The sequence below is a fragment of the Ailuropoda melanoleuca genome, chromosome 13 (genome assembly GCF_002007445.2).
Source record: "Ailuropoda melanoleuca isolate Jingjing chromosome 13, ASM200744v2, whole genome shotgun sequence".
NCBI classification, from domain to species: domain Eukaryota; kingdom Metazoa; phylum Chordata; class Mammalia; order Carnivora; family Ursidae; genus Ailuropoda; species Ailuropoda melanoleuca.
In genome coordinates, this window is record NC_048230.1 from 62,587,290 (window position 1) to 62,600,789 (window position 13,500).

General features: G+C 45.5%; 1 protein-coding gene across 1 annotated transcript in view; it reads left to right on the top strand.

Moving 5' to 3' along the window:
• The window catches only part of PTPRT (protein tyrosine phosphatase receptor type T), an 813,408-nt gene that overhangs the window by 635,415 nt on the left and 164,493 nt on the right, over positions 1-13,500 (top strand). Inside the window, exon 14 of the mRNA XM_034641590.1 lies at positions 5,294-5,429. Coding sequence (XP_034497481.1) covers positions 5,294-5,429 — 136 coding nt within the window. The remainder of the gene's footprint in view (positions 1-5,293; positions 5,430-13,500) is intronic.

Sequence of the window (13,500 nt, forward strand, 5' to 3'; positions counted from 1 at the left end):
CAGGTGTGAATTCTGAGCTGGAGCTAGGAGGGATCTGGATTCTAAGGCATCCCAGATTTCATAAAGAGAGGGCAGGGGGCAGCAACAACTGCTTTAAGAGGTCTGGCTTAGCTTTGGGAGTGCTCAGAGCTCAAAGTGTGCAGCTGGTTGGGGTATAAGGTTGGGCATGCAGCCTCATGTCAGAAACAGTAGTCCCCTGTTAGTACAGGCTGAGCTCACAAGATTGTTTTTGATGACTACATCACACAGGGGACTCAAGCAGAGCCTTGAAGTTACTCCAATTGGATAAATTTACCACCTGGTGCATAGCTGCCGGTTCTGATTTACGTGGACTATTCTCAGGCTGGCTCCCAATGGAGGGCAGAAATGAAGAGGATGTATCCGAGTCCCTCCCCCTTCTCTCATCAGACTCCCATCTCAGTCCCTGCTTAATAGATAGAAGTTACCCAAGGCCAGAAACAGGGGTTTTTAGAGACTGGGGACTGATACGGTGCTAAGTTTGACTCTCATGAAAAAGGTGGGCTTAGAGCAAAAGCAGCACAACTAGCATATTGCTGAAGGGCTCCCAGTTCTACCTCTGAAAAGTTCCCTTGGATTTCTGGCCAGTGAGTCACGTGGCCAGCCTTCTTTGTGGACCCAGTTCTGGCATTTCCTTAACTGCAACTCTATCGAGGACAGTTCACTGTAGTGATAAGGGGGTGAGCCCTGTACACAGAGTCCAGCTCTGAAACTCACTAGTTATATGGCCTTAGACAAGTCGTTTAACCCTTATGTATATAAAAGGGAAAACAAAACTAGCATCTTCTGAATTTTGGGAAGAATAAATTACCTCATATATGAAAAGTGTTTGGCCGTTACTTGGCACCCAGTAATGGATCAGTCCATTTAAGCTGGATTTTTAAAGTCATAGTAATTGAGCTACTGTTTGATCAGTGCCTGCCTGAGACAGCTCATCACATTGCTAGCAGGCCCCATCATAAGGCAACCCTTATGTGCTTCCCTGTAAGTCCTATCACAGGGTCTCATCTGCTCCGTCGAGCACTTAGATCTAAGCCTCATGGGCATACTTCTGACTCTGAACCAGGAGCAGGGATAGCACATGCTCAGTCTCTGTGCCTTTCTTCTTCCTCTCAGATGGAGGAGCCACACAGGAATGCTGTCTGGCCTTCAGTCCCAGAGCCATTTCCTCTATACCTGTACCACCTTTCAACACTATTGGCATACTTCCTTTTTGAACTGAGGCACAATTCCACAGTGGCTAGGGCAAATGCCCTTGAAAGTGTGCTGCAGTGGACATTGAGTTAGCCATGGCCCAGGCCATGTTCATGTCTCTGTACCTGAAGTCTGGTTTGGTCAGCCAAGCATGATTCCTTCTCATAACTTCCCTGTGCAGAGTATGTGATTTCACCTCTGATGCCTATTGACTGAACTCATTAAATTTATCTAAACCACTGGGTTCTGGCCTTTCAGATAGCCGCCCTGGATCAAGTATTTTCCATTGTTGGTTCATGGTCACCACTGAAGGTGCTTTAGTCTAGGGACATCTTGGAACTTATTTGGGAAAGAGTTTCTAACACTCATCCAAGACCTTCACTTTCCCTTGAGTATGGATCTTGATTCTATCCTAGGAGCAGTGTTTGACATGGTTCTTTATTCCTTCCTTCTTGAAACACTCTTCTCCTGGTTTTAGGGCACTCGACTCTCCCGGGTTGTTTTCTTACCCGTTTGGCCGCTCCTGCTTTGCCTCCTGTGCAGGCATATCTTCCTCTACCCACTCACTAAGTGCTGCAGACCTTCTACTCTGTCTCTAAGCCTGATTCTTCTTTCACTTTTTATTCTTTCCCTGGGTGGCTCCGTCAGCCTCGAGCTTCAGATACCCTCTCTGTGCATAAGTCACACAGTTTTCCCTATAGCTCAGACCTCTTTCCAGAGTTCCACACCTGCATTTTTAACTGCCTCCTTTTCTAGAGTATATCTCTAGCTCAGTTTCCCCAAACACACCCATTTTTTCTCTGCATCTCTACTTATTCTATTGTTTCTTGAATCCATAAACCAGCACCATCATCCCCCTTGTTATGAAAACCAAAGACTTGGGGTACCTGGGTAGTTGGTGAAGCGTCCAACTCTTGGTTTTGTCTCAGGTTGTGATCTCAGGGTCATGATCTCAGGGTCATGAGATCAAGCCCCTTGTTGGGCTCCTCACTCGACAGGGAGTCTGCTGAGGACTCTCCATCCCTCTGCCTCTCCCCTGCACGTGCGTGCATGCTCTCCCCCCCCCAATCTTTTTTTTTAAAGGAAAACCAAAGACTTGTGGTCATCCTCACCTCTTTCTCCCTCACTCTCTGCATCCATCCCATCAACAGATTTTATTTATATGCCTTTCAGGTAATTACCTCTTTTAGTCTATCTCCACCACCATCACCTAAGTCCGCACAACTATCATCTCCCACCTGGATGCCTGCCATGGTTTCCAAATTTATCTCTCCAAGCCACCTTGGCTCTACACTGAAGCTGGAAAGATCTGTTGGAAAAGTAAATCTGAGCATATTATTGCTCATGAGCAACACTTAAATGGCTCTCTGGGTTTCTCAGGATAAGGAACAAAAGCTCTTATTGTGGCCTCTGATGCCCTGTGTGGACGGTCCCCTACTGTGCTCTCCAGCTTCTCCCTCATTGTGCTCACCCTACTTTCTCACCCTCGTCACACTGTGTTTCTTTCATTTCTTGAATGCACCAGGCTCCTTGCCCCACCACACAGCCTCTGCCGATGCTATTCCTTCTGTTGCTCCCATGGACTCGTTTCATGTTCTCTACCTGATTACAGCCCATCGTCCCTCGGAGCTCACCGCATTGGCCACATCTTCCCACTCATAATTCATTCCCCTATTATGTGCTTTCCAGGTGCCACAAGCCTCTCTTTTCTCATCATTAACAGATTTGGAAACTTACTGTTATTGATTTGTGGTTCATTAATTCTATCTCCTGAGCCCCACCCACCTCTCATGGTAGGTTCTTTGAGGGTAGGAACTGTACCTGTGTTGCTCACCACTGTATCACTGAATTCCTGGCATATAGTGAGTGCTTGTGATTATTTACCGGAGGAATGAAGTGTGAATCTCTTTAAGCCAAGTCAATAACAGTGTTCCTAAGGCAATAGAATCCTTGCTAGGGCTCCTTTGCCTTTATACCCCCAGTCTCTAGAATAGGATCTCAGAGCAGGCACTAAATAATGTTTAGCTATGCCGGTGAATGCTCCAGAGCCAATTTTCTTCCTCCAAATCCAAATAAAAAGATTCTGACACAATTGAGGAAATGGTCATCTGAGGTGTTCGGCTTCCTTTATGTTTGATACACAGTGGACTAGCCATATCTCCGAAATCATGGCTCCAAACTGGGAAACAGAGGCTATGTGTGGGCTCCTCAGAACCAGCCCCCATTCTGGGATATGAGACCAGCCCTGCCAAAGAGGTGGTTGGCTAACTCCCCCACAAACTCTGGGCTGTAGATAAGTAGAGCTTGCTCGGGCGGTCCTGGGATTTGATGAGCTGGTCTTGCCTTTAGCTGGTGAAGGGAACTGAATAAAACCCCTTATTCATGAGTCCATCCAGGAGAGGATCACTCATCCCATCCCACAGATAGCATCGTTTGGCACATGGGTGCTCAGTAGCGAATGAATGAATGAATGAAGCAAACAGCTGCGGTCCACTCGTCTTTATATCATTCAGTAATCATCTGGTAACCAGCAGGAGGAGGAGGACAGCCTCTGCTAGAGACACTGGCATTAGAGAGAAGAGAATATGTGCTCCCCGTTCTTGGAGACTGGCCATTCCCACTGGGGAGACTGGACTAAGTAAACCCAGCTTGTCCCAGTTACAAGACAGTTTGGGGAATGTGCTCTGATACAGGAAAATACTTGAAACTCTTAAACAAGAAGAAGGGCTGCATCCTTGTGCTGGAGGGCTGTTCTTAAACATTAGTGAGTTTGGGGAATCAGAATCATAGCTTATGGGCCTTAGCATCCCTTCAATTCGGCTGAGTTCTGTGAACACATGACTGAAAAAGGAAAAATTCAATTTTGTTCCATGAGAACAAATGTATGTGGGCAGAGATGTCACCCCTTGAGCTAAACATTGAACAATCACAAACATTAAGGGAACACCTATTACAAGCCAGGCTCAGTGTTACCATGAGGAAACAAAGATAAAGGAGGTCTAATCTCACCCCCAGGGAGCTTGCAGACCACTGGAGGAGACAGATGGAGAAACAAATAACTAATATATCTGTATATTGAGGTGTGTGCAAAGTGTTACAGGGAGTTAGAATTTAGTGAAGAGAGAGGAGCTCTCCCAGGGGCACAGGCCAACAGGGGAGATGTAGTCACTGATGAAGGATGAGCTGATGCTGATGGCTGATGAGGCAGAAAGGTAGGGACGTGTCAGGGAGAGGGTTCTGTGGATTGAGGCTGCCCCACACAAACATGGCACCATTGGGAATATGAACAACAGCAGGAAGGAATTCACTCAGGGTGCTGGTAACCCCTGGGCCACTCTCCACAAGTGTTCATATAGGTCTCTGGAATGAGAAGTGGCCTCTGATCCCTGGTGCATTGCCTGAAGAGGCCAGGCAGAGGCATTTTTTTTTGGCTACCTGGAATTGAATCAACGAGTTAGTACCTGGCAGAGCACATAGCATCAGCATTAAATTCCAGAAATGGAGTTAGTCACATGTGTTTTCTGAACCCCAGGCAGCTCCTTCAATGCACTAAATTTCTGCCATACCATTTGTTTCATATAAGGCACAAAACAAAATCTTTATGTTTTTACCTTTAAAAATCCAGTGATTTTAATCATGTTACCTTAACACAAAGCTGTTGTTTTCACCATTTACCAAAAAGAGTAAAGTAGGGTTTGGGATAATTCCATGAACCAAAAAATCGAACAGTACATCCGTGGTTTGATCCTAGGGACAAATCAGTGTGGGGGATAAAACCCTCCACTTGATCTCACCGGAAGATAAGGATGCCCCAACCCAGCAGTTGTGAAGCCTTGGACCACTCACTTCTTTTCTCTGCACCTCAATTTCTTCATCTGAAAAGAAAAAAAAAAGTATAATAATCCCAACATCACAAGGGACTAATCCTCAAAAAGATTAGATGGGACACCACATGTGATGCTCTTATCACGGTGCCTGGCACATACTGAGCACTCAGTAAATGGAACCGTTGTCACTATAATTGTTGTCTAGTCATGTGTATGAGCCTTTTCAACATCTTTCTTCTTCTTTCCCCTCGAAGGTGCCTCCACTCAGAATTCTAACACCGTGGAGCCAGAGAAGCAGGTGGACAACACCGTGAAGATGGCCGGTGTGATTGCTGGCCTCCTCATGTTCATCATCATTCTCCTGGGTGTCATGCTCACCATCAAAAGGAGGTGAGTGTCTGGTGCTGCCCTGCAGACTGCTGACCCCGGCTGGCCCAATAATGCCGTGTGGCCAGGTCCTTGCTCTGCTGATCACTTCCGAGCAAGGATCTTCTTCTGTGAGTGTTCAAGTCCTGAAATACTTGAACCAGTTGTGGCTCATTGTGTTGGCATCTGAAAGGTGCGTGCTGCCTGCTTGGCAAGTGGCCCAGAGGCAGTCGGTTTCCTACAGAACTAGTGATCCCTCCTACGGTTGGGCCACCTTCGTGCGCCATGGGGCTCCATGTCATAAGTCTTCTCAGAGTTAACTGCTCTGTTGTAACTGATCATGTCTTGTCAGGATTTCTGGGGAGCCCCAGAAATACAAGTGGAGGAAAGTAATGCTTCACCCTTTTTGCCTTCACTTACCCTGATTTCTCATTGGTCCACCAGCAGCATCCCAAGCTGACCCCTTCATGTCAGAGATAAAGCCTCCCCTGGAGTGATAGTCCCAAGGGAAGGTTCCTTCCTACTGTACATCCCATAATATCTTCTCAGCTGGATTGTTGCTACTTGTTATTTCTCAACAAGATGTCTTCTTGGGCCCACTAACACAGTTATTGCCTGTTGCATTGCTCATGAAAACCAGGGTATATACTCTCCCTTATCCTCAAATCCCCAAGATTTGCGCACTGACATCTTCTGTTTATCCGACATTCACAAGGCTTGAGGATAACACAAGGGAATTGTAGAGACGGAAAGGAACCATTCATCTAGGAAAGCTGATGCGTATCAGCTGTCACCATCCCAGGATGCAAGGTTATTCCTCCAAACAGGGAGTCCCAGGGCCCACCTCTTCTTGACCCCTGGACTGGCGCCATGTTTCCATGCCTACCACCCACCTCCCTGTCTTCTCAATTTCAACATGGCAGTCCCAGTCCTGGTCTCCACCTTCCCACTCCCCTAGTCTGCTAGAGCAAACAAAACATTTATCTGCATTGTAACATTATGTGCTGCAGCATGCCCTGCCCGCAGCTTGAAGATAATTTTACATCATGAAACAAACCACTTAATACCTCAGCTCAGGGCAAGCCCCATAACAAGGACCAGGGACTTGCTTCCAACTGTGGAACGAAAAGTGCTCATGAAATTTGTTTCCCACCATAGCAAAGAGACAGAATGTCCTAAAGACAAATTCCAGCTTCTACCTAAGGAGTCCCACAAATATAAATGCAGAAAGTTTTTTTTTAAATCCCCCTTACCAGTGTTCAGTGAGTCAGAAATATGGGGTTCCCACTATACATGCAGTCAGCCTTCTCTTAGCCGTTTTGGCACCAGAATATCCTTGTGTCTTTCATGACTCTGTTCTGAATCAGCCAGTCCTCCCTCTGGCCAGGACATCTTATTGGTAGGACCTTGTCCTTTCTTGATATCCATTGTCTAACAGGATCACTCCTTTCCTCAAGCTCTCAGTAGAATGACTGGTGAGTTAAGGTTCTTACTCAGCTACTGATTTTCTGGCGGGAGAGGGGAAGGGAAGGTATGACATTAATATGGGGGAACAAGAGCCCCCGAAGCGTTAAGGACAGCACTGCATTGTCATATCCTCATCATCCGTAAGACCATATTGTAGGTCTCAGTGACAAGTCAGCTGCTATTACATGAAGTCTGGTTTCTCTGGGGGCAGTAAGCACGTGTAAGATTGCTGACATGTTTCTTAGAGTCGCAGACACATTAGAGGCAGAGGTGAGTTTGGGATTGTCTACCTGGAATTTAATAGAATCGCATTCCTCTCTGATAGACCTGAAATGTTCTCATTCTTTGCCACTGATTTGTAAGTCAGATAAGCTCTTCCAATTTTGCTCTTTCTAAAGCCTGGCTTAACCCACGTCACCATCGTCTGTGAGCTTGTGAAGAAATTTCACTTCCTTCTCTACAGCTATTTCTGCAATGTGTGACTTTTTGGGAGGGAGAAAAGGGCTTTCTGTTTCCAGGGTGGGAACAAGTACAAAGTGAGTCCTTTGTGTGCTTTTAACCTCTACTGCGTGTCTTTATCATCTCTCACCTATAACAAAACCGTCCATCAGACCCAACCAGGAGGAGTCACATGATCACCATTTGTCCCCCAGAGGCAAATCTGAGATGTTGTGGCAGCAAGGGGGGTGGGCTGGGGCAGAGGCTAATCACTGTTTGCATATACAGTATCTTTCTGAAAGAAAGAAGAGAAAAGGAAAAGAAAACCTACTTGATAGTAATAATTTACAGATGGGTGCAGAGCAAGGAAAGAAGAGAAAAGGAGAATATAAATATAGATCTGAGCTCTTTCCAGTAACCTATAGTGTCTTTTGATGTCAAGCGATATCCCCAAAGGACAGTGGAGTATTTGGTGAGCTCCCTTAGCTCTTCTGACTCCAGCCCCATATAGAGGTTTGGGGAAAACTTCATTGTTCAATAGTGTCTGTCACTAACTTACTGCTGGCCTGAATATTGTCTGCAGCTACCTAAAACAAAGAGGTATTAAAGAAAAAGAAACTCCCAAATAATAGATCATCACAACTCAGGATCCTGGTGTCAGCATCTCTTCAGTGTCCCAGCATGACCTAGTGTTAGTTCCTGAATGCAGGAACTCTCAAGTCACGTGCCTGATGCACCGCCTCCACTGACTCGAGCTGGGTTTTCTTCCTCACCTTTGTGGACGTGGGAGCGGTGGCTTCCTTTTCTCTGCTCCTAAGAGATTCAGGTGGCTCAAAAATTTCCCTAAAGCACAGCCAGATGTTTCAATACATGTAAGATGTCCCTCGATTCTCCCTGCAGTGTTCATCATCATTGGCCTTGGGGCTTCCTTGTGACTCTCCAAAAAGAGTCTTTCTCTTGCTGTTAGGTGTTTCCTTTTGTAATACTGAACTAGAAAGTGACAGAGAATGGGCTAGAGACACAGAGGACCAAGGGAAAGACCTAATGAAGGAAGCTAAATCAATTGTTTTGTTGTTTTTGCTTGGTTGTTTTGTAATATATGAAGAGGGTATTGAGAAATGTAAGGTTGCAGAAGGGGGTATGAAATGTTGGTGGGTGATTCAAAAAGGATTTGCAGGGGCGCCTGGGTGGCACAGCGGTTGAGCGTCTGCCTTCAGCTCAGGGAGTGATCCCAGCATTCTGGGATCGAGCCCCACATCAGGCTTTTCCGCTATGATCCTGCTTCTTCCTCTCCCACTCCCCCTGCTTGTGTTCCCTCTCTTGCTGGCTGTCTCTTTCTCTGTCAAATGAATAAATAGATAAAATCTTTTTAAAAAAAAGGATTTGCAAAAGATACAAATCAAAGTATTTTGCGTAGTACCTTTTATGGTTTGGAGAGGGCTTCTTTGAATGCAGGCCAGTGCAGGATCAGAGCTACATGGAGTTACAGAGGATTACATGAGCATTATAAGAAAGCAACCTGGAGCTCCTCCCTGATACAGTTCATAACTATAATATTGAATATTGGCTGGATAATGGCTCCATCCTTTACTCCTGGTTCTCTTGATCATATCTGGACTTCAGAATGTTCTAGAATGGGTCTCTGCATGCCATTATGCAATAGAACATACCTCCTTTTTACTCACCCTGTTGGGTTTTGAAATAGAGAGAGACTCTTATAACTACAGTCCTAGTCATCTTCTTCCCTGGCCTCCTTCCTCTAGATTCCTCTCCCAAAGGAATACGCAGCCAAAGGATTGCTAGGCCACCCATGTGGTCCCTTTGCTTACTCCTATAGGGCTCTGGGTGCCTTCAACAAAAATGAAGGTAGAAAACTCAAACCTCAGTGCCTTAACCTTGGTGTTTGAAAGTGTTTATTAGCCACTCACATATGGGAAGTTCTACGTTTTACTGTTTGTTTTATGGATATGCACATATGTGTGCATGCCCACAGGTTTCCCATAGTCCCAGTTTATTCCTTGGAAGACACTTGAAGTCTGAGCACAGTCCTCCAAGGCTTAAGGCATACCCATCTACTCTTGCACAGAGAAACACTGGAGCAAGGTGAAGCAGGATTCTTGGTAGATTTGTACCCCAGGACTTGTCTGGATCCTACATTAACCTTCCCATTTCTTTTTACTTTTCAAATGGAAACTGAGCAACTTTTAGGGAGACCTTTTTGAAGTCAGTGCCCACACATGGTTCTACCCACCTCCATCTCCCCTTCTCCTCCCCTTGCCCAGCTCTTCCTAGTCCACCCTCAATCTTCTGCCAACCATGCTTTGTCCAAATAGTAACTTTTCCAAGAATGAATTTGGAGTGTCTTGACTTTGAGATATGAGCACCTACTTTGAGAAAAGTGCATATCTCTTGGTGTACTATGACTCTCTGTGACCTGGGTCTGCCCCAGGAGCTCCCAGTCTGATGGGTACGGACATCTTTTTGCTGTGGACAGGGAAGCAGAAAAACTGGGTCCAAATCTCTTTAGTCCCATGTGTTTGCTGTTAGCCTTGGAGAAACAACAAAGCTCAGCCTTTTGCTTTTGCAACTGTGAGATGGAGCTCATCCGATACGGTTGTTCTGAAGATCAAATGAGCTAATGGTTGGGACAGGCTTTATTTCCTGTACCTACCTAAGAGATCATAATGCATGATATCAATAGGGCCATTCATTCTTCACATGACCATCAACTGTACCAAGCCAGCTCCAAACCCACTGCTAATATGCTAAGGTCAATGCTACAATCAGTACACGCATTCTAACCTATTTGTACATTTTCCATTTAAACTTTGCCCATATTCTGATTTTAATACTAAAAATAATCATAGGAGGGTACAATGTTGGTACTCCTGTTTTCTTGTTTTGTTTTGTTTTGTTTTGTTTTTGAGAAGAGGAAACTGTAGTTCAGAAAGGTTTATGAGTTGCCCAAGACCTGGAGAATCTAAACACAAACCAGGCTTTGTGACTCCAGAGAGTTAACTGCACAGAATAGAATAGCATCCATGGAGACTGGTAGAAAATAAGTGAATCCTGGAATAGGAAACAGGAGACCCAGGTTCAGGTATCATTGGCTACTCTTCTCTGCTGTTGTGCACACTATTGCCCTGAAGCCAATGTTGGACATTTGTCTTCACCTGCAAGCCTCCTGCCACTGTCTAACCCTCAGCCCAAGTTCCTCCAAGTAGGACTCCCAACTATTCCCTCTTGCTTGAGTTTTCCCACAAGTCCCAGACCCCAGGAAGATTCAGTAACACTCCCCTGCACTCAGCCACTGTGCCACATGCCCAGGTCTTCAGGTGTGGGTGCATCCACATGGTGGGTGTAGTTTTGCTGGCCTTGAAATGGAAATGGTCCGGGTGGATAGGATCTTCTCCTTGCAGCATTTCTCACCAGAGCTTCACTGTCCTGTATCATCCGCCTTTGGACATCTGCCTTGAAAATCCTTCGAGGTTTTCATGGTCAAAGCCCCAGTCATCACCTGCCCACCAGCCTGCTCACAATCCTGGGTCGTCATCTTAGTGACAGGTACTGCTTTTCATTCCATCAGCCAGGGTTGTATCACCCTGATGCTTCTGAACCTGTGTCTTACCTTCTCTTGACCACATCCTCCCCTCACTCCCTCCGCTCCTCCTTCCCTGGTGTGAGCCTCTGTAGCTCTATTGCATGAATCTCTTCCCCAGCCCAACCGCTCCTACCCCGCCCTCCACAGTGCAGCCAGAGTGATGTTTCAGAAATGAAACTTGTATTCCCAAACCTGCCGTCTAAAATCCCTTGATGGCTTTTCCTCCCTTATAATGGTAGTTCATGGAGTAGAAATGAGAAAAGAAGCATATGTTTTAGGTCATCTGGAGAGTCGTGTCAGGCTACGCCATCCCCTTGCTCACAGTAATTCTGGCAGATTTCCTGAAGTCTTACTCCACTCCTATACCTTTGCTTGTGAAGTCTCCTCCTCATTCAATGCCTGTGTTCCTCAGTTCCATGGGACTAGATTCTAACCCTGTTTAAGGTCTAATTCAAAAGCAACCTTCTCCAGTAAACCCTTCCTGACCTCCAACCTAGACACAACCTCTTCACCATCTGGATCTCCTCTATGAGGATCCATGTTATATCCTGTTCTGTTTGTCATTTGTATTCATATCTTATCTTCTCCACTAGACCATCAGCTGCCTATTCTGATTCATCCTTATCACAAACATGCCATGCGGATACTGGGGATTCCCTAAAAACATGTTGAATGGTGGAGCCCAGTGAAATTAGGACAGATGAGGCCCAGGATTAACACTCCATCTCTTGGGCAGGAAAACTTCACTCAGAACACAGACCTGAATATCAGCTTGGAGCATCAAGAGTATACCCAGTCCTGCAGTGAGGGTGTGAGGCTGGAAGGGCAGCATGGAAAAGATACAGCATGGGAAAGAAACACGCTGTCTATCCGGGGGCGGGGGAAAGGTGAGGAAATAGGAAAACTGAACTTCTGGGTCAGCCAAAAGAGACAGTGCCACTGTGAGATAATAGTGTGCTACAGATCACAAAACCAAAATGTGAAATTTAAGGAAATTGCCCCAAATCACATAGCTAATAAGCGGCAGAGCTATGTCTGAAACTTGGCCGATCTGATAATGGATGCCATACTCTTAAACACCATCTAGCCTGAATGAAATATAAAACAGGGCTTGCTGAGATGCTGAAATGTATGACATTATTTTCAGTGGTTCGTTGAGGTGGGAAAGCAGCCCAAATTAAGTGTGTCATGCTGGCTGTTTTGTCCACCCCATTCTAAATAGCTCCTTGCTCCACACACTGAAAAGTGAATCCTTCTGTTTGTACTCACTGAGGTAGCCACTCAGACTAGAACCTTGGAGGTCCTCCTCAGTATGTTCCCATTTAATCACCTACTGACTCACCTTTCACATTCATTTTTCCTTCCCCATAGCCATTATGAGATAGGCCCCTAACATCTCTTGCTTGGACTCCTGCAGTAGCATTCATGACCCCAATCCCTCTTCCCTACAGCTTTCTTCTCACATTCCTGCCAGAATCATTCATCTAGAAAAATATTTGGCCACTTGGCTCTTTGGGTTCTCCTATGAGCTGTGGTACTGAGACTAAGGTCCTTCAGTTCTTTGGGAACTAGGCCCTACCAATATTTTGACATTCTCACCTTGCTAACTGACTCACCCATTTCATAGACAATTCCATCTGCCTGGAAGTACCCTTCCTCCTCCAACCACCTAGATGCTCCTTGACTTCATAACTCAAGCATCATAGACTCTAGGCCACCTTATCTCTCCCCCTCCCCACCCTTACCCCTGGATATGGTCCCAGTGTGCCCTATGTTGCCGCTTCATGCCACTGATCACTCCAGAAGACAGTATAGCATAATGGTTATTAATGCAGGCTTCTAGAGTCAGACTGCTTGGATTCTTACTCCTGCCATGCCACTTACCAACTATATAAATTTGAGTAAGTTGTTTAACCTCTCTGAGCTTCACTTTCCTCATCCATAAAACAGGGATAATAATGCTGCATAGTGAGAATTAAATAAAGTAGCCTACATGATGCATTAGCACAGCACCTGGCATGTAAATGACCTCCTGCTGTTTAAGTGGTAGCTCTTATTACTCTTTGTTTTACAAATTTCTTGTCTGGCTCTCTCATCAGACATTTGGGCTGGATCAAGGTCTCATATGTCTTTCTATCTCTGGAACTCGGCAGGGACAGGCATATAGTAGGCCCTTGAGAAATGTTTGCTGAATTGATGATGGAAAGATGGATGAGTGGATGATGGGTGGATTGTTGGATGAAAAGATAGATGAGTGTGTGGGTTTATAGGCTAGATGGATAAGTGGATGGATAAATTGCTAAGTGGATAGGTGGATGGATGGTTAGATGGATGGAGGAATGGATGTTTGGATGCATGCATGCACGCATGGATGAATAGAAGGGTGGATGGGTGGGTTTATGAACTAGATGGATGGGTAGATGGTCAAACAGATAGTTAAATAGATAACTTAGTCCCGTTTAAGTAGTATGGAACAAAGGAAAGCTGTGCCTCGAGTCAGCCTTGTCAGCCAGCTGAAAAAAAGATTCTGCAGTATGTGATTTATTAAGTTTGGAGTTTTTGTGTTTTTTCTAAGCACAGCTGTCTTCC